The sequence below is a fragment of the Temnothorax americanus genome, unplaced genomic scaffold (assembly GCF_048541705.1).
Source record: "Temnothorax americanus isolate GAGA-0224 unplaced genomic scaffold, ASM4854170v1 Scaffold52, whole genome shotgun sequence".
NCBI lineage: Eukaryota > Metazoa > Arthropoda > Insecta > Hymenoptera > Formicidae > Temnothorax > Temnothorax americanus.
Genome location: NW_027509678.1, coordinates 520,538 through 543,478, shown reverse-complemented (window position 1 = coordinate 543,478; position 22,941 = coordinate 520,538). Strand labels below are relative to the sequence as shown.

Below are 22,941 nucleotides of genomic sequence, written 5' to 3'. Positions count from 1 at the left end.
TCGGCAAAGTTATCATTTATTACGTTATTATACTTATATATATATATATATATATATATATATATATATATATGTAGGGGAGAGTGGGCTCCCTTGAGCCACGGGGTCCAATGTGACAGTGCGAGTTTTCTGTATTAACGTTCTGCAAAATAGTAACAGTGGGTATGAAAACTTTCGTTTTCAAAACATATAACTTCCATCAAAAAATTATGCCGAAATAAGCATATATACCTTAGTTAAAGGCAGATATGTAATTGGAGCCTTGCAAAGTAAATTTTTACTTGTCATACAACTTTTTGATATGTATGGATTTCTAAGGATTCTACAGTTAAAAAAAAAATCATAAGACGTTCGTCGGGATCTAGGTTCAATACCAAAGTGCGTACAAAAACGTTTAATTGTTTTGTATCTGAAATATTTACGATAAATAATACCAATGTTCAGTGGGGTCCAATGTGACGCAGGTTGATGGGATCCTCTGTGCCACGCTTACAGAACTATACGCTTATTTTCTCTTTTTTTCAGCCTTTAGTTACAGATCACATGTAATCGAGTCGCTGTGAGGCTTTGTTTTCAGTTTTCATTTAGATCTCTTCTATGTGTCACAGAATACCCTACCTTTTACATTACATGTCACAGTGTACCCTACGCTATGGCTCAATCGACCCCACGCTTTTGGTCCACTGTGAAAAACGCAGCATTTCGAAATATCATTATTTTTGCAAAATATTTTTGAAAATTTACTTCTTAAATCATTTACAAACAAAGTTTATTATACTAAACATCGAATAGTCTTATATTTATATTATAATGAAGTTATTAAAAATCATTTTTAATATAATTTGAAAAAACGTGGTTCAAGGGTGCCCACTCTCCCCTACGTGCGCGCGTAATACTATACATTTATTTCAAAAATATTGATGATTATAATTTTTTATACGAATTTTTTAGAAAGACGATTATAGTTTTATCAACCATTTAATATTATAATCGAGCAATTAATCGTAAAATCACCAACGATTACAAAAAATTATGACTTGTTCTATCGGAAATAATGCTAAAAACGTGGCTAATAAAAATTTACAATTGACCCGCGACACTTAGTTTTGTGATTGCGCTAAAAGTATTAACGGCGCCAAAGCGTGAATGCTTCTTCCTCTTTTCATCCTTTTTTTTATAGGGGAAGCGATCGCTGTTTTTTCAAATGTAATTGTTATCGCGTCGCCCCAGGAGTTGCTACGTTGCACACGATTTTTTTAACACGATGTCACGCATCAGCGATATAAAACGCCTGCTCGTTTTTCAATTATTTTTGGAGCACGCGGAATTTTTCGGCCTTGTAAAGTTTTGTCGTTCAATCGGATATCTGACATTAAAAGCATTTATGGGTCGTTGGGACCACCGAGCGATCGATATCTGTTTTTTAAACCAAAGAAAAGATTTTTTTCTCTTTTTTTTTTATCTATAACCCCTTTTAAGTTCACAACAAATCTGTGTAAGCTCAACAAGAGTATCTTTAATAGGGATTTGTTTCAATTCAAATATCACATAACGAGAGTCGACATTTAAATAGTATATGTTTTAATGCCATTCTATTAAAGTCTTTAATTTTACTATTACTTTAATCGATAAATAGATATATAGAAATATGAAATGCGGGCAAGCAGAGGAATGTGAATAAAATATGTCTGTAATAAAAAATTCATTACAATTAATTAGAGAAAATAATATCTTTTTTTAAAAAAATTTATTTAATCTTGCCGCATTCAACGCGGAAAAACGAAGTTTTTCGAATAAGTAAAATGAGACATTTTCATTCAATTTAACGGAAATATATACCAACTGTATAAATTTGTTAATACTCGTCCAAGTACTTTTTTGATAGAAGCGCATTTCACATGCTACATACATAGCCAGTAAAAAAACTCTGGCGTTAAAACGATACTGGAGGAAAACAGTTTTAATTAAAGTAGATTTTTCAACCACTTTATAGGAATGTTTGGCTTTGTAAAAGTAAAACCCCAAAAGTACTTTTAAATTGCATAATATAATATAATTGATACAATAAAAGAAAAAAAACGTGAAATAATTAATGAAACAAATAAGGATTAAAAGGTGACTATATAATTTTCTAATAAATATTTTAAATCAAAGAAATTTTGTTTTGAAATCTTAATTAACTTATTGTTAGTGCATTACCTAATTTGTCGAGAATATTAATTTTCTCATATTTTATGCAATATACCGCGTAGTATAATAATATTATAAAATCTTTGCAAAGACAATTTTTTGCAAAAATTGAAAATTGCATAAATTAAAAAATATATAATATTGATGTACTGTAACATTTTTGCCTACATATTTCGCTTCAAAATGATTGAAATTATAGCTATAAAGTTTCTACTTTTCCTTACTTCCTCCTTTTCTTTCCTCCATTTTCTTTAAAAAACTTTAATTTTTTGAAATCGACCTGTCTATATATCATTCACCGAAGCAGCGATTTTCGAAAGCGGAAGTACTTCCACCGGACAGCGATTTATGGATGTTTTAGTCAGGACGCTCCACGGAGCGTTGACAGAAAGGCAGGAGCGCAGGAAGAATTATATCCCTCAAAAACCGAGGATCTTTGACCTAATGCACGTTTCATTGCTTACGAACTGGCGAGACCTCCTTCTTCGCCCCGCCGCGCCGCGCCGCCCGCGCCGTGAGATAATGGCCTCTGGCAAATTCGGATTTACACGCGGCTGTTCACCGAACGATTGGAAGCGTTCCAACATAGCGCGTGCAACGTTTTATACCACCGACATTTTTACCTTTATTTTCAACAGCGATCCGCCGCGATATTTTTACAGTTGCAACTTTCCGCGCAGAGATTACGTAAACAGCGCGCATTCGACTTCTCGCGATATGCGGCTTACCGCGCGGCGCGAAGAAAGGACAACGTGATGAAACGACTTGAGCTCGCTATACATATATCCAAGTCCCCGCATTGTCGTTAACGTTTCCTGAATATCTGACTTCGCTTCGTGTAACTATGGAACTATATTTCTTTGATAACTGAATAAGTGGAATCGAGAATGCTCCTGTTTTTATTCAGTTATGCTATTAATCGATACAAAATAACAAATTATTTAGAATATATCATAACTATAAAACATAGATTAATTATGTAACGCTTTGAAAAAATGATGTTGTTAATCGCATGCACAATTCTATATAGGTAAAATATAGAAGCCAAAATGTAAAACTGAAATATATTCGATGAAGAATTCATGCACAGATATAGTGAAATTATTTGTATAAATTTAATTTCGAAACACGACATGAAATAATTTTTATCCTATAAATTTGATACACAAAAGCAACCGCCTTTCAAAGGATTTATGCATAATTTGTGAATCTCTTTGCTTTATTATTCTAACATTTTACGTATCCGCGTTGTTTATTCTTCGTAAGTATTATTCGGCTAAATCGCTTATCATATTGCCACGCGAAGACGACTGTCTTCAGGAGGAAATTGACATTACTGGCGCGATCGCCTGTTTTCCAGCACGTCCCGGAAAATGGCGGGGAGACGAGCACACACACAGCCTCAAGCGGCGTTAGAGCCGAACTCAAAGCGGAACTCGGAAAATGACAAGGAGACGACCGAGAAAGGAAACGCGTATCGCGCGCGCGGTCGCCCAAGTGTTCGCTCATCAGTATGCGAAACGTAGAACTCGCTCTCGCGGATGGGGGCAGGGATGAGGATGGCGCGCGTGGTTCCCTTGTGTTCTCCATTTGCCCGACTGGGGAACTATACACCAACGGCTCCGTTCAGCCGCTGAAACCACCCGCGCGCCCGGGCTGCATGCTTTCTCTCTCTGCGCGACGCGCGACGTTCCCGCCGCGCCGCGACAGCAAACTCTTCGCCTCGCTTTGCGCCTCTTTGTGCGCGGCTGGCATCGTTAGATGCGAGAGCGTCGAGCATTATCGTACGCCGAGCACGCGTGTTCCGTGCGTCGTGTCGTGTCGTGTCGTGTCGTGTCGTGTCGTGTCGTGTCGTGCGTGCTCTCGCGCACGTCATCGTCGTCTCGCACAATAGCGTAATTATCCGTGCGCCGCGCTCTTCTCTCACCGTTACATGTCTCACTCTCTCTCGCTCTCTTTGTTTCTCTCTCCCATTTCTTTCGCCTCTCTCCGCGAGAACGTATATTATAATACCTTCTTTCGTCGTCTCAAAAACTTCCTCGTGCCTCGGTATACTTTCCGGGACTTCGCGCCGCCGCGGTTGCCCCGCGCGGCGATTTTATCTCGCTTTCTCACAAATGTCCCGTCCCGGATCTCTGCAATTTGTTTCTTGCGAGTTGCTTGCTTTGTAAGTTCTGCTCCGACATCTAATTGAATTACGAACATTTTCAACGGCGCACCGGATAAATGGGCCGCACACACAGGAGGCGAAATTTAAATTGTCCCACAATTGAATTTTTATGTAGAAATCCGGTTGGCGCTCTCTATCCTATTTTCTCAATTTGATTACTTTTGCAGTCCGCGCGCGCGTTTTCACCGCGTCCGTTCACCGCGAGTCGTATAAGATTTTCTCCTTTTTTTCTCTTTTTTTTGTTTCGATCTGCCGTCTCCGCAGCCACCGCTGGCGCCCCACCCAGACATCTTTGATGTTCTAATGAAGTTAGTTTACTAAGAAACAACGTCGACCGTCAGAGATTCCTATCCTCCTCCCTCGATCGCGAGCGATCCAAGACGAGGTTGCATCGTGTTGTATCCGTGTCACCAAAGCGGCTCTTGTATCTTCTTTCCTTTCTCCGAACGAGAGTGAGTGACTATCCTCGCGAAGCCGCGGAGCCGGAGAGAACCTCGGCATCTCGTATTTTGCTCGTATTCTCGGATTGCGAGCGCGATAATAACGAGCTTCACGCTCTTTTGCACAATTCGCGATAAACTCTTTTCATCGGCCGTAGAGATGCGCCGCGTATCAAGCGCTTTAAACACCGGAGCGTTCCCGAACGCTCGCAAGTCTCGATTATTTAACTTTTTCTCGCGCAACTACGCGGTAGTGCGGTTATTGCAGCCGTTTCTCGCGATTATGCGCGATTAATAAGTTTCAGGAACGTTTCTTATTCTTAATCTTAGTTCGGTCCAGTGGACCGCTGAACGTTTTTCAGTTTTCTAGTTTTCACATAATAACATAATTTTCGGTTCAAACTAGAATCATTTTCTTGACCTGATATTATCATAAACATCTTATTCTGCAGACTCTGTACTTCTAAGTTCCAATTCGTACATCAAAAGCTTAAAAATATTAATTAGAATGAAAATGGCAATGCGATAAAATCGAGCGGGATAATTAAGAATAATCCATAAAGACTCGAAAATAAGTGAGACCAGCTAAAGTTAAAATATGTTTTAACGGTAACACTTTCGTTCTGCGCGTTTCTGAAGAGAGTCAGCGTACATCTCGATTCTCTGTCAATCCGATGTTACGAGATTAACACTACTATTTCCACGGTCACCTTATCTATTTAGTCCTGACATTTCCACTGAACGATCGCGACTAACCAAATTACGTACTGTGAGTACCAAATTGTACCTTTGCATTCTCAGACGAGCGCGCAGAGACCCGATGCATCCGTGATCCAGTTAGTCGACCGTCCTTTTGTATCGCACAATAGGAAATGCGACAAAACCGACGACGAATTTCAGCCTTCGTGTATGTCTGGTCGGCTTTCTTCCTGCGGCTATGTATAAGGAGGCGAGCAAACTCTAAGGATGTCGAACGTCCGCGAAGAGAGGCAGCGTACAGATAATGGTGAAAAATAATTGGACTGTTCGGGGGTGTTCGGAGCACTTTCAAAGGTCGAGCAGGAGGTCGCACATTGGGCACAAAGGAAAAGAAAGAATCTCCTTGGCCTACATCTGAAAATTAGAGGCTCTCCTGCGGACAGACGACGGAAAGTTCTGCATGAAAATCAATGTCTTTGCTCTTTTCCGTGAATTTGAATGGAAGTTTATTTATCGAAATTATATTTATATGAAAATTTATATGTATATAGTACAAATAATATTATAATTAAAAGTATCAAGAGACAGGGCAGTGCCAAGTGTACGTGCATATTATTATTATGTATATATTATACAGTATTATAATTACAAGAGATATTTTTTGCCGTTATAAAATGCATTGCATTGCGTCACGTGAATTTTAAAGCCTTTATAAGATACATATATGTGATTTCGATCAAATGCGTTTGGCAACGAAAAAGAACGCGATTTTATTTATTACAAATCGAATCGATTTTTGATCTTTCGACCGTGCATGTGGATATGGGTATGCGGGAGTGCCTTTAGGAGAAATCTAGATTCCATTAGTTTTACAGTGGCACTACAGCGCGAGTTTCAAATAAAAGCTAGGTAGTATCAATAAAACAAAAATGTTCCCCAACGGTTGATTGGTCGGTCTCACGCATTCGGCGATCGATCGCGCCTTCTGCAGACGCGAAGAAGATAGAACATCGCGCGGGGCTTTTGTTTCCCTCTGACCCAGTTCCCGCACTTGCATCTCCGAGTCGTCGTCGTTGTCGGAGTGGGCGGACCCCGGAACAAACCGGATTTTAATTTACGCGGAGTGTCAGAGGCACATGGATAATCGAATGGCATTATACTGCCACGGTTGGCGCAACGTGTAACGCAATAAAGGCAATCGATGAAAGCCCGGTGACCCGAGACCACTGTTGGTCGTCGATTAGTTTAGATCAGAACCGAGATCAGAACCGCATGTGCAGAATCCATAATGCCGTCACGAAGAAAGTATGACATTTAGAGATTGCTTGTCGATTAACATGAAAACTCTCCAACGTTGGAATACGTGATTTGAGTATTTAACCAGACTATAAGATCACATTCGACTAGAGCTTCAAAGTTATTTAATAACATTTAAAAGTGATAATACAATTTTAGAACTTCAAATGTGTGTATGCGAGTATTTATTAGTGAATAGATGTGTGTTCGCGTTCCGCTTATTTTTATAAGAGCTGTTAAAATTAAGGCATACAAAATTGCGTGGAACTTTATGTGCTTCTTACGTCTTAACAGAAGATAACAATCTTTTATTCCAAGGGTAATGTTTTATTAACGTTGATTTTACTTCGAGGTAAACTTTCTTCATGCTCGGAAAACAAAGTATCTAATCTTCCTAAAGTTGAATGCACATTAACTCTTAAGTAATTAAGTTCTAACGTTTATAAAGTTTCAAATTTGTCTGCATTAAAATGAAGAATGTAAAATACGCAAATGAAACAAATAGAAATTGGCGTCATAATTTAAGTCGAATTTAACTACTGATAAATTCAATTATCAACAAAATGATCTGATTATCTTTTATTCTTTAATTATCACATACTCATTTTTTAAATTATAGATTTTTAGCCAGAACATAAAAATAAGCAATATAAGAGAAATAAGACCGTTATGATAATATACAATCAAATTAGAGTAAAATGCCATTTATGGTTTTGGATCTTAGTAGTCTAATACTATTTCTATGTGTATGTATATTTATACTTATTACTTACTTATTCCAACTTACAATTAGTAAACTGCGCGCCGATTCTTTGTCGGACTTAAAACACAGTTATTGTTGGAACATTAAATTCTCCCTAATTAAATCGATCCGATTTAACTTTGATGCTATAAGTATCTAAATAACTGTAAAGAATTTATTGCAAATTTATAAAAATAAGCGTTGAACATTGTAAATTATCTAAAATACACGTAAAAAGCTACAATTACGAGAAAATAAATAACTTTATTTCTGCTATAACCGTAAAAATCACAAACTAATTAAAAAATTGTATTACGCTTAGTAACACTTGCTGTTCGCAAAGAATCGATGTTCCCAATAGACGTCGTCGTTTCCCTAAAGGAAAAGTGCCATCCTTACAGGTGTAAAATTTAGCACCGCGAAGCTTCCTGATCAAACCCTTTGCCTGCAAACATTACTTCCGCAGTGACATTTTTTTATCCGCGTAGAGATAGGAAAAATGCACACCGTCCGTTTTTTAATCCGATTACGTTTATCGAAAAAGGTAGAAACTGGCCGGCGCGAGTGTAAAAATTGTTCCGCCGAGCGGAAATGGCACACGGTTCGAATGTCGAAGAGGATTACGCGGCGCAAAGTTGTGCGTGGGGGTCCGTAAATTTTTCAACTTCTCGATCGTCGCGGAAGGCTGCGCCTAAAACTTACCGAAATGCATGTAACTGCTATAAATTATTAAAAGACATCTATTTTTTAACAAAAGTTTAGATTATAAAAGTGCGGATAACGATGATTAATGGAAAAGTTTTATTCCAATGTTCTAAAAATTCAAAATTAAAGTGGTGAATTTTCGTCTTTTCCATCTCTTCAAGAAATTGCGCTATCTATCCTCGCGGTATGGCAAAATGCGAACTATCTAATCGCGATGACAACGACGATAACTGTCAGAGGGAAAATTTCATCGCCGTTAATCATGCGATTCTATTCCGCGAAGAGGAATCGCAACGAGGAACTCAGCTAGCTGGAAAGTAGCAACGAAGGATCACAAAGGTTGTCAATCTCACGATCGCACTTGCCGAACAACTTTAGCCAGATGTAAATCCGAGAGCGCTGAGTCGGCTTTATCGAACCGAAGGGACACCGTCGTCGTCGTCCCTCGCGGTGCAGTGGTAAGACGACGCCCGCGATTCTTATCGTCGATGCGGAAGCGGGAGTAAATAATTTACCTGAGGAACATTGATTCGATGGCGCCATCGAGGACTTTTTTTCGGTGCCGAGCGCCCGAGCTCTTCCTCCCAATTCCATTCTCGCCGTTCTTTTCGCTCGACTACTCGTGACTTTCCTCGACTCTCCGAGCGAGCGAAGAACTCCCTTAATTCATTGTGCTTCCATCGACGTACTTTCGCCATTCCCCCGGACACCTGCACCCATCTAGAGCTGAAAGAGCAAAAGCACATCCAGGACTGTCGCGTCGTGATTCGTCGGGTAAACGGGAGAGTAAACGATGTCGGACGATCGGCTGTGAGAACCGGTCCGATTCGCACGACGACCGGTAGACGAAATCTCGGCACACTTACAGGGCGTCGAGATCTTCGTTTAGATAGACTCTTTTATCAACCCTTCTTTCGTTGAATTGTTGACCATGAAAATTTGATTGTTGAAAAGAATTAGAAAGTAAGAATTATGGAATTAATAATTAGGAATCTTGAATTTTTAATAATTTAATTTTACAGCGGTTACAACATTTGGGAAAACAAGATTGAGAGCAATATAATTTAACTTACGAAATATGAGATAGATCTTGGGTAAGATGTATTTTTTCAAGATATTGGATAATCGAGTACTATTTTTTTCTATTAAATGTGTAAAAGGCAGCTTCTCGCAAGCGGTAATATTTGGAAAGGAAACACACAAATCCCAATTCAGATAAAAGTGATTTAAAGTAACGGGCTTAGTAGAAAAAACGCAAATAATATGTAGATAAAAGAATGTAATATAATAGGATAACTTATCTTAATATTTTAAAATCTATAATCTAAAAGAAAGGAATACTTTTCACGCGTATATATAGAAAAAAAGCTCTTCGATATCGGGGCACATATAGAATGAACAATAACGCATTCGTGCCAAGAAATAAATAACAGAAAGTGCATTCTAAAGTTTTCCCATGTCGGATTTCAATTGGAGGAACGCTTCGGCCGCGTTATTGATGGCGTACAACACCTAATGTATAAAGCCATGAGCAAAGTACGCGCGGCTGGTTTTCTCTCCGCGGAAGGTAGCCGAGTGTGGTGGAACGACGTGCATAAGGTGCCATCCTGCGGAAAATTCCGGTCGAGCCGCGGCGGCGGCGCGGGGACGCTCGTAAGGTACGGCGAAATGTTGGAACGACCAGGATCAGGAGCCCGTTGCATTTTTATCCGGGATGGTGCCGACGCAGCAGATGAAAGCGGTTATGCCGGCTCTCTATTGCCGTCCTTTGTCTCCCTCCTCGTATCCAAGACGTTCCTCAACAGCCGTGGCGTCTCCATCCCCCGACTCCCCGGCCGCGTCCTCTCCTTTCCTCCCCCCGTCATCGTTTTCGCTTCTTCCTCTTTCGCGACCTCAAAGCCAGTTCTATTTTGGGCCATCCTAGGTATATTCGGGCACACTGGCGTACGACCAAATGCCATGATACACCGAAACACCCCCGCTGCAACGTGCCGTATAACGTGTTGTGCCGCATGGTGGAATCCCTCTCGCTCTAATGTTATTGCCAAACCAACCTTTCCTCACGACGCTGCATTATGTAGTTGTGGATTCCGCTAAGAGCGGATTCCTCTGTGGTCTTGGAGGTATTTTCCCTCCCCGGAGCAGAAAGTCTGATCGAGATTTAAATGAGATTATTATAATCTGCTATATTGTATATATGTATATATATATATATATATATATATATATATATATATAGTCTATACGATCTGATGTGAGATTTGTATTAATTTTATCATGTATGAAAATTGTTGGAAATATATATATCTTTTTATAGGAAATTCGTAGCTATATAAATATTTTTAAATCTATCAAGGCTTACAATAATTAACGATAATTTTTGCTGGGGACAAAATTATATTCCGTCATGCTAAACCGATTCTTTTCAGCTCTACTACAATGAAATGCGATCACTTTTAATACCTTTGCCAAATATGAAATTTTATTGTTACAAAATTATTGACATCCAAGGGGATAACTTGCTATTTATTGAAACATATGATTCTATATATGTATAATAAATTACGAGTTGTAAGCGTGAAATCGCGCGTAATGTCTATGTTCTTCGAAAGTCTGAAATTTATCTCATTAATAACATAAATGTTTACCGACGTTGAAACATGAAAATTCATAAATTAGCTCTTACTGCCGATTATAGTCAACTAACAATTGTCATACATGAAAGAAGGATGGAGGTCAATTCTTACGCGATCATTTCCAACTGTAATGAAATTTAAACACATGAATCTCTGTAGGCGACATATTTGCACGACGCGGGCAAATTCACTTTTTGTTTGAATAATTGTTTAATCTGACGCATATATATGTTGCATCCGCATATAATCAAATTCTTAGCAATAATTTATGCTTCTATGCGTCGCACAAGAGCACGTTACGCATAAATCCTGCTCGTCGGCGCGTCCTTTACCGATTCTGCGTTTGCCGGAATCATTACGCGTTTGCGTATTCAACGTGAGAAACCTTTAGTTAATTATAGATTTGCTTATTCCTTACAATGTCGCTTACGTATATATAAGCATACATTACATTACATGTACGTGTCGTACAATCTGTTACTTGCTTTGTATTCATCAGGAACGACTGCGATTTGGCTAGAACGTGCTTCTTTAGAAACGAGAGCAATTTGAAGAAATAGGGCATTTAATACATTATTCAATACAAAAATATTGTTTGCATCGATTATCCTCGACGGTGTATGTATATATTAACGAGTTTGATCTCTCTACTTGTCTCTCGCATGTTTCAGATTTTTTTTTTCACGATCGTAGATACGCAAAGATTTATAATGATACACTAAAGTGTACGTATCGGATTATTTTTATTAGAACGAGACGCCCCATTAAAACTGTGCGGCGCACACACGGGACCGATGATGATCAAATACATCAAATGCATCAACCCACGAATCAGGCCGATAAAATCGGGGAGAAGCAAGTCGCGGGTGCGCGCGCGTATCAGTGTACCGCGGTATTCCGCCGTCGATTTAATTACCGATTAATCTAGACTTCTTTTGTTCCCCTTTGAATAATGTCTACGTTCGCCCGACCAGAGATCGCTCGTGTATCACCGCGCTTGTTTTAATAACGACGATAAATCTCGAGTCCCACAGCCACGCCGACGGAATATTCGAGACTACGCGCCCGCCGCTGCCTTCTTTTTTTGTCGTCCAGATTATTGGACTTTCTCGTAGTCTCGATGTCACGTCGATGGGACATTCTCGATTGTGTTCGACGGCACTGTTAGTGATGAATCGAAGAAAAAAAAGTCCGCACGATTTAATTCCTCGAATAAGAGGAAACTAAATAGGAGAATGCGTCCTAAGAGTATTTTAAGTGCGTTTCTCTTAGAGAATAGACTTTCTTGGAATAGACTTTGTTAGAATTGACTTACTTGAGTTTTTGATCTTGAAATTAAGATTACGAAGTCACTGTGAGAATTATTAGCAGTACAAATAAGTTTCCGCCGTTTTTTATAAAAAAAAAATCATTCCCAACGATTTTAAACGATGTGAAATTGCTTGTTGAGTCACTCCTAATGTAAGTGCAAGTTCTTTTTGCGTTTGGCACGAATCTTCCTCCAATAATGCTTCCAATTCCGTGTCTTCGTACACTTTCGGCCTTCCGCTACGTTCTTTGTTCTCGACGTCAAAATCACCGTTCTTAAACTTTTGAAACCACTCACGACAACTTCTATGCTTCTACAAGCAATCGATGCGCCTCAGCTGCAGATTTCTTCAAATTAAATAAATAAATCAAAAGTTTCCGCAAATGACGCTTATTCGGCTCAAAAATCGACATTTTCGCACGAAAAGAATTATGTGATGCCGATACAGTCTGATACTATGTCAAGTTTATGGTGTTGCCAGATGTCCAACCTTACGATATAACACTTTACATCTGACAATTTCAACCATAACCTCCTGGTGGGGCCATCTATTGTAAAACGGCGGAGACTTATTTGTACACCTAATTATATCTAATAATGCAAAAATAATCGTTTCGAAGATCGAAGATTTAAATTTATAATTACACAAGTACACAAATATATACATAATTGCATGATAAATATATTCTGCAATACATTTCTGTATCGCCATAAATATCCTTCGATCCGGATCTCAAAAACTTCAAGTGTACAAGATTAAGCTGAAAATTAGCCGCGCTCGTAATCCCTATCATTATACTTATAACGTTATCAAAATCCGCTCTAAGCTGATGTGACGGCGGATGTCTCACGTTTTTGCGGCGACGAATCGATAACCATTTTTTGATACACCGGAATGGCAACAAATCATCAGGCGCATCGTTTATTCTCAGGCGTTCATCGATGAAGCTAATACACGGTGAGGCATCCTCGCGGAATAGCCAATGGGAAAATGGTAACTGGGTATAGACCGGAAATGACTACCAGCCGATAACCGGATATCTAATATCCGACCGTTTGGCCGGCCGAGTGCCAAAAAATATGAGAATCAGATAAGCACTGTCCGGTAACCATATTCATCGGATTGCACCTTTTGCTCTGGCGATGCTGCACTCGCAAAAATTTCGGTTCGTCCTTGACTTCAGTCCGCTGAGACTGAATATTCCATTAGGAAGGCTCAATGAACCTGGATGTATAAGAAAATTCACGTTAAAGAAAATAATCGATATCAGTTACTTTTTTCAGAATCCGAAGCAGCATGCAGAAAAAAGGTGTGCTAATAGAGCAAATATTTTAAATTGTTATAGCAATTTTTGATAATTATTATATGGACAGCTAAACATTTTTGTTAAGAAAACTAATTTGTAGTAAGACATTTATGCCAGTTATATAGATATATTTATTTTAATTTATAACTGGAATGTTACATTTTGCATTCATTTTGCTTAAGAAAGAAAACGCGAATTTCTTGCTGTTTTATTTTAAACCGTCTTTTTATACAGTCAAGATAAATTTACATATTTTGTAGTTTTATTATAATTAGATACATAGAAAAGTTAAGCGTTACCACAACGAATAAATTATTGACTGTTTTGCAATAATATTTTGTATATTTATTTCCGCAAAAGCTATAATGATGATTAACTTATACTTTAAATAGTGGCGATTAGCTGCATTGGGGCTGTGTATACATGTTTACGAATGTTAATCAGTAAAATTGCAGATGGTGTTTTGAGATTTACTCGTATTAGTAATGTTTTTAAAATAGATTGTGCCATATTTTAACATAACGAAGGAAAGGACGAGAAAGAGAATGAGTAGTCAGAAAGAATTATCTGACGCTCGCAGTTGGCTTAAAATGTATATTTTCTTCAAGTCCTCTTCACTCGTTATGTGTTTGTCTGTTTAAAAATTCTATTTAAATAATGAAAAATAGGAAATGTATATTATAATATTATTCATATATGAATTATATAGTCAAACAAATCAAAAATGTCAATAATATTATATGTATTGAAAAATATTCCAGTACTTCTAATATAAATGGATGTTTTTTTATGTCACTAGCGTAAACATCTATTTATGCAACTAATATAAACGTCTAAAACTTAGAATTTTTATCAAAATTATAATGAATAGATATAGGTACAATATAGGTACATTATAAAACTGATTGTTAAATCCATTTAATTATTTGGTACAGAAATATAACGATTAAGACTGAACCAAAATTATTTAAGTGTAATATTAGAGCTGAATTTTGAAAAAAAAAGACCAAATTCATTTATTGCCTACTTTTATCTATTATTATAGTACTATATGGAACAGATATTTCAATGGAGCAAAGTTTTTAAACGAGAGGAGGCGAATGCCGGCCACACCACTAAAACGCTATCACTGATACAGTATCGATGATAATTAATAATAATTGCGTGCCGCTCGAGTAATCGAGCATCCATTAGCGCCATTACGCCCATCGTCGCGTTACCACCCTTCGCGCCGCATGTTCTCGCTTCTGCTTCATTAACTTTATTATCGTCACGTTGTAATGTATTATTATGTATTACACGACGCGTTACGCGTTCGGATAACGTGGTCGCGGAACGAAGGAGAAATAAGTCACAGCGGGGATATGCTGATTTAGAGTGCATGTAAGACTTCTCGGATTTTAAGACCGCGTCAGTCGTCGGCGTTCGCGGTCTCGCATATCGGCTAAATGACACCGTCCTGACAAATGAGCGTCGTCAATGGCAGTCTGGCAACTTTACGCTCCCCGAGAGCCGCCATTATCGCATGCACGTCCATATCAGCATCTTTAATACGTACTGTTGCAACGAAGAATTTTTTTACAAAGTATAGATTTACATTCCTCGAACTCTCATTTGCCCGAAAATTTCTCGCATGTGTACCAGAAATATTACACAATCCAACACGGTAGTATTGAACATTTCCAGAATATTGTTTAAATTTTTTTAAATCTCTGCACGCACAAGTGAAAAGATTATTTTCGAATTTTTTTATTGAAATTGGATATAGTATACATAGAATTTGGAACATATAAATTGTTTGCATTTTTTTTTAGTATTAATGAATGGCAGGAAATAAAATATATATTTATGAAAGTTATGAAAATAAAACGGGTTGCATTCAGTTAAATATATGTATAAATGCTTGTGTCAAAAGTTTATATCATATATACATTTTAATTCAATTTAAATCTTAAACATTATTATATATACTCGTAAACTTAATTTAAGAAATAATTGTTTTTAATGCTGCACCTGCACTATTTGTTCACTTCCATTATTCATAACATTATTCGAACGACACAGGAAGGACCAAAAGATTAAATAAAAAAAATTCACCTGAAGCACGGAGACCATGTTTTCTTCATTCTAGCAACCTGCACATTTTTTATTTAAGGTTTCCTGGATGAGGAGCAGAGATCTCCATATCCTCACTTCGGGAAATTTTTCGTTCAGCTCGGATGCGCGATTCGGACCCCAGCACACCCCAGGCAGCGACGCCTGGACTCTCAGGCTGGATAACGCCAGGAAGACGGATTCTGGCAAGTACGAGTGCCAGGTCAATACGGAACCGAAGATCATGTATGCAGTGCAGCTTTCTGTGCGAGGTGATTGTCGTTCCACTTCACATTTCGTCCTTCACGTTTGCCTCCCCATATGACGATTTACGACAGAAAAATTCGACATTTTTGTTTTTATACAAATAAAAATCACAACCTTTATTTAAACTTTTACGGAAATTTAAATGTTCTTACGCAACAACGTAATGCAAACACATAAGAGTCGAATTAAAGCAAAAATACATTGAATATCTTGAAAGAACGAAACAACTTATTTCTTGCCGCATAAAATAATACACACAAATGGTAAAATAAGTTAATAAAATAATTTTATTTTTATCACGTTAGAATTCACGATTGAGTTATATAGCATTTTTCTTTCTTTGCTTTGTAATGACACGATAATATTTTATCATTGAAAGCTTTTGTATTTCCAGAACCGGACAAACCGGAGGGCTATGACGAGCCGCATTCTCAGCAGACACGTATAAGTAAGTATATATACCTCGCAGACGTGATGCGTATTTCTAGCTTGCGCGTTTGTGACATATATAAGCGTAACGTTCCTTTAGTTCCAGTCCATGCCGATCGAATCGGTCGTATATTTAAAGACATGACTGAAACGTTCCCTACTAACACTGAACAGACCGTCGGTAATAGCGATAAAGGTTTTAAAATGGGAAACTAAATTTTGTTAGCTTATACCTATAGAACATCGTGCGTAATCATGCGTTTCAATTTTGTGTCAAATAAAACGATAAAAATACGATTTATTTGATTGAAACGTAGAAATTTCTAAAGATACTTCATTTTCAATGAATATACCATTCGATTATAACCAAAAATAGATTATTTTTGTTTTATATTGTTGTATTACATGATCGTTACAAATGCTCTTATACGCGCTCATAAATATAATTTTTAAAAAGAGCAAGCTCTCCGTTTTATTCATATTTACTATTTGTTGAACTGCGTAAATTTTGCTTCAAAAGATTTGTGTTGCTAGTTAAATCTCTCATATTTTCGAACAATCGAAATTAATTATCGACATTTATATGGCTGTACCGTGCGTATTTGCATTTTGTTGTGATTCTAATTTCACTGGCGCTGAACTTATTTCACTGTCTGTGATATCAGCGATAATATTTTGCACAGACTTGCATAATTAATTTCCCGCGTAATCAGCATTAGCCAAATCGGGTGAGCGCGGGTGTGTATAAAATGGGACGCCTGTATCGCGCAGTTTGAAATTATATCATGCAAATTATTTTATGAATTTCTTGATCGACACGAAACTCGGACAAGCGTACAATTATGCAATCAAAACTTCGTTGAAAGTTTCGCGGACCCCGGATAGAATGCATTTTTTTTGCTTTCTCTCTCTCTCTCTCTCTCTCTCTCCTTTCAAATTCATCCGTTTCTGCATTCTATCGGCATGCGCGCCACGAATGATGAACGTAATAAAATACGCGCGATGAACGTCACAATATGAACATCACCTCACAATAAAAATATTCACCGGTATAAATCTGTAAAATTCCCTCGGGTGCAAAGATTGACCTAGTTACCGAGAGATTTAAAAATATAACTTTTATCGCCAACGACTGGCAATTTCCGCTTTGTTTCGCCACTCGGAAAGTAGCGGGACCGAAAGCGCTGGTTGAATCGTCGTTAAGATTGCATCAGTTGGAAAAAGCGCGATTAATCAGCCGCGAGGTACAGCGCTAAGCTTACTGATAATTATCAAAAGCAAAGAAAGCGCGCTTTCTTGTAATACAATCATTACAAATGTAAGGCATCCCCCCTGTAAGGTATCATTGTCACCATTAATTCTGTTTTTAGTATTTCACCGAACAATATTTCAGCGATCTGAGTTACACGATTAACTGCTAACTGCTATACAGATTTTTAAAAGAGGATTAGATTTATTAGCTATTAAGTTATGTATATCTGCAGATACTTTAAAACAATATTTTAGCGATCTGAGTGACATGACTAATACAACTAATTACTAAAGATTTTGAATTATTTTTATCTGCAGATACTTTATAAATGTAGATTGTAGAATACATTTTTTTGCTATTTCCTTGCTATTTTTATTATCCATTATTTATATCTGCAAGATAAAAAATTACATTTTATTAAATTGATATATATTATTATTACTGCTTTCATGTGCATTAATGTTTACTGTGTCTTTTTTCTATATTATTTTTTTTGTATTATTTATTTTTTGTGAAAATCGCAAATTTAGAAACATATATAAACACGTTGGATTTACAAAAATTTACATTAACTTAAAAATTATACCAATATTACAGACGTAAAATCCAGTGAATTAGATATAACGGTCAAAAGCGTATACGGAAGATTAGGTTGAGCTTTTACGAGTGTAACATTACAACGTATGTTTAGAACTTGCGCGATGCCTGTTTACCGCTTTAGACGGTCGGTGGCAAACTTTTGGGCGAGTAAACAGCGTTATTTCTGTTGTTCACTGTAATACCCTGTGAAACTGTAGCGAGTGCATTATATGAAAGTTTATTATCAGATCTGCATAGCGTATATACGCGTACGTATCTGGCGAACTGCTTCGACCGTTTCGAGCGAGGTTTCGAGTCTAAATTCGCATATCGCCGATATTCGATATTTGAAGGCGATAGTTCGTAATACACACGTCAAACAATTATCGATTATAACCGCAGCTTTAATATTATATTTCTAATTTTATTGTAAATATTCTCCCGCGAAACATAACATTTATTGTAAGTGACAAACAAACGCGATAGATAAATATGACAATGAAAATGAACAATCAAAGATTATTTAAAATATTATTGAAATATCGTATTGAAGGACTCGGGCGTCGACGTCGATAACGTGTATCGCATCTTTCATAAATATATTAATAAACTCCGGCGCGCGTTTTCGTCGTAGTACACCGAACACCCTTTAAAAAATCATTAGAAGCTTGCTTTTTATTTTTCTCGCAGAACCGAGCGACATCAATCACTTAAGGATAAGTGCGACACCGTCCTGGCTTTGACGCTCGTGATCCGTCGTCGTCGATTCTTCTTGCGAACTTTCTTCACAGCCGCTTCATAATTCTTTTTAAGTAACGTCGTTTTATTTCAGACACGTCGTCCTCTCTCGCTTGACGCCTTCGATGTTCCGGCGTCTACACTTTTTCGTTTACGCCGGGGACGGCAGATTACGAGAAGCTGCGTTTTCTCGATATCGAGGAGCTTGATACCCGTCTACTCTTGATACCGCCGCTCAAAATCATTGGAAATCTCACAAATGTTGCCGAAACACCGCGACTTGTGTCGTTGATCGCGTGATTCTTGATTTCTTCTCGATCTTTTCGTCGTTTTTATAGTCTTTACAGAAATACAGAGCGCGTCAGAAATACGAACGCGCGAACGATGAAATTAATTATTTCTTTGGACATCCCGCCTTACTTTCCCATTAATTATTGCGATATGTTTTCATCTATTTTGCGGTACTATCAACTTAATGGCAAAGTTGCAGCCGCGCGTGAATATTTCTCTTCGTATCACGTGTTTCCGCTCAGAACACTCTCCATGCAGTTTCACCCGACTAATAAATATACTCGCGCCAAGTTTCTTCTTTCGCTTTTGTTCGCGATGTATGCGAGACTTAAAGATGGTCACAGATCGCTGCCAGCTATATTGTCGAAGTTTCATAACAGATAAATAAAGGGAACAAATAAGCAAATGGAAGTACGACGCGCCGCGTGTATGCGAATAATAATGTGACACAATAGCATAGTAAATTTTTTTCTCCGCGCAATCGTGTTTCACAGGTTGTATATAATATATAATATAATTTAATGATTAAAAATGATTATTAGTTATAAATTACGTATTATTATTGCATTTTGTCATTGAACTGTATTATAATATTTAATTTTGTTACAAGTAATTAGAAAACATACATAATCGGATAAAACTCGATAAAAACTCCGGCATATGCTTGATATACTGACATGAAGAATTTGCACTTGGGTATTGCAACTCGCGGTGGGTATACCAGTGGATCATGAGAGAATTTATCCACAAAGTTCTCGGCGACGCAAAAAAAGAGCAAGCAAGACTGCACGCTCAAAAAAGAAACGTCGGCGAGCGAGTTTACAGTAATAACAGCATAACATAATATTTCGCTAGAGGGAACGCAGTCGTCGCCGGATTCATTTAAGTCTAATAGGATTATCCTTAATCCCGCGGTCCTGGCTTCTTCGTATCTTTTTCTTCGGCCACCGAGAGTTGAGAGTTCTAAGGGACAGAGGTTGAGCCGCTAAATGAGTCCCGACCGCGATCCTCGTACTGAATAATGTATACGAGCCTCGATATTTTTATACGGAGACGGAGAACTCCACTCTTTCGGCTATTTTTCTTTTCCGCTTCGGAGATGATGAATTATTAATCTAATCAGAGAAGAGCTTACATCGGTTATCAATATCAGGTTACAAAAAGTATAATTTTCGCGTGCGATGATTTTAAATTATGTCAGTACTACTGTATGCTATTCTCTCGACATAATATTCCATAATAATCATTTAAATTCAAGTCATGCAATTTTCAGCGCATCAGGTCTTCGCTCAGGTTAATATCTTAATCTTATGACGATATACATTTCGAGAATCTATGTATACTCAGTTCTAAAGAGAGTTAGCATGATATTCTCAAAATATGTAAAGACGAAAGGCAACCGTGCGTGGATGGGACGCGCTACAAAAGAAAAACGGAGCTTTATTACGTAGCAAAGTTCGTAATGGGAAGCCCGTTCATAATTCATCGCATGTGTAATAAGGAACCAAAGCGAGTTTTCAAGGCGGGAGGTAATTTACGGTACACTTTGTAAAGACTGATGCATACAGTGCCGCGCGCGGCGGCTCGCGCATTAAAACGAATACTTGTCCCTGGCTTATCCTAAACAAAAATGTACAAGCTTGACGGTGTATCTACGTGTGAGTGCGTGTCACTACGCGCGGTTTTTTTTTTACATTTTACCTCAGCTTTCTCTACTTTGTGCCGCGTCGACGGCGGAGCACCGGCGCAATGAAAGTGGATATATAACGCTGGCATTAATTAAAATCATTACATAACATTCGTCGAGTACCCTTGATGATGCGCGCAAAAGCGCGCTATTGCAGAGTGTTTCTTTCCATCGGGAGAGAAGAGGTCTAGTGCGTTAATGTCGCTCGTTGAGATATTAAAACCGAGAAACGGATTGCATCAATTAGAGGGTATTCACGATACGTCACGCTCGTTATGACGTTGTCAATTAAAAAGTTGTAAATTCCTTTGTGCTCGCCGCCCTTTGTTCGCCATTTCGACATCATTCGCCGGGATTTTGTGAAAATCTCTTTATGAATTAGAGTAAATGTATACGTTAAGTGTCTTTCAAAAAATATATTCTCTTCCATTTATACGCTCTTTTCACGACGTAAAAGTAAATGTAAATAACATCCAGACACTGAGTAAATTTTGATTGGGTGGTATTTATTATATATCGATTATATTGCGTTTAATTTAAATATATACATCAGAAATGCTACAAATATATATTTTACATTTTAGCAATTGATTTATTAATCAATTTCGAGCTGCTTGTCTAACAAAACAAATATTTCAATAATTATTACCAATTACAATCAACGACCGCAAATTATTTTTGATAAATAAAAGTATTGTTTGCGCCTATCGCGCGCGCGCGCGTATTATTATACCTATAACTTTTTCACGCAAAAATATCACAATTTAATATATTCGTTAAATAAACAATATACACGTATAATCCAAATAAAATTTTAACTTCGCGAAATTGCATTTCATACAAAGAGAATTGATATTGCGTGTGTTGATACTAAAGCACGTACGTTGATATACTCAAGCTTGCCGCTTCTAAAGCAGTGCATCGGTCAAGGGATCCCGATTGCATTTCCGTTTCAAATCAAGATCCCAGCCGAATCTTGAGATTCAGTCAAGAAATTCGTTGTTGCGGCGTGCCCCTCCCCTCCCCCATCGCGGTTTACCCTCGACTATCGGATATGCGCGTAATCTCGTCACGACGCGGTCATTCAATTGCCTTCAATCGCCGCATGATATTTGTCCGTACATGACTTCCAGGCTACGAGAGTACGGCGCCGGTGGCGGACATAATGGGTCCCCGGGAGCAAAGGGTGCCATCGGGCTCGACGATCACCCTGAGGTGCGTCATATTGTCGCCGTATCAGACCCGTCCTATCAGGGGTGTACAATGGCTACGGGATAACAAACTCCTAACATTCCAGGTAATGCAGCCTCAGCTGGATACGCGCGGGGCCGGGCCGCTCTAATGAAATTTCTGTTTGACGACCGCGGGAATCGGAAGGATAGGAGAGAGAAAAAAGGGGCGCTCGTATATCATCGCGCGCCCCGACGCGAAGGGATATGGGTCATATGGCCCCTACCCCCTACCGGTGTCTCCCCAACATTTTTGTTTGCGTGGTAGCCTGCGCCGGCTGTTTCTTTCGCGCGAAATACGTGATGGTTGAAAGCTGATCGATTTGGCGAGAGTCGACGCGGGTTTTGCCACCGCGAGACTGCGCGCGATTATCTTGCCTGGTTGCGCGTCTTTTGAAACGTCGATCTAAAACTCGTCAGTCTTCTTTAGTGATATTTTTCTTTTACATTATTTATTGTTTATTATATACACAAAGTGAGACTCTTTGCGTTTCGAAGATATAAAATGTTACGTGAAATTGTAATGTATATTACAACCTATATTTGCGGAATGGCCTTGCGACCGTATAATGATATGCATGTTGAAAAAAAGATTGTCATGAAATTGATGTTGATATTGCCATACTTTTTGGATGTATGTTATAGGTCCCATTATTTCCTTGCATGTGCGACTTTATGCGCTGTCAGTTTAGCATATTAATTATCACTTTAATTATTTCATTTTGGAATGAAACTTGTATGTTACGTAGCATGAATGACAGTTTGCATTTATTCTATTGATTCAAGTAGTAATAATCGCGCTTACGTTGACACACATAAAAATACGCATTTGCATAATAAAATTTCCGTTCAAACATGTAACATGATGTGAGAGATATAGA

At 38.1% G+C, this 22,941-nt stretch overlaps 1 protein-coding gene across 4 annotated transcripts in view; it reads left to right on the top strand.

Annotated features, from left to right (window-relative positions):
* Nucleotides 1-22,941, top strand: part of LOC143904446 (zwei Ig domain protein zig-8) — a 125,474-nt gene that overhangs the window by 87,210 nt on the left and 15,323 nt on the right. For 3 of the 4 annotated variants that reach the window (XM_077419147.1, XM_077419145.1, XM_077419148.1), the window contains 3 exons: nucleotides 15,650-15,860; nucleotides 16,250-16,304; nucleotides 21,957-22,128. In XM_077419147.1, the coding sequence (XP_077275273.1) occupies nucleotides 15,650-15,860; nucleotides 16,250-16,304; nucleotides 21,957-22,128 (438 nt within the window). The remainder of the gene's footprint in view (nucleotides 1-15,649; nucleotides 15,861-16,249; nucleotides 16,305-21,956; nucleotides 22,129-22,941) is intronic. The other variant, XM_077419146.1, reaches the window with a different exon arrangement.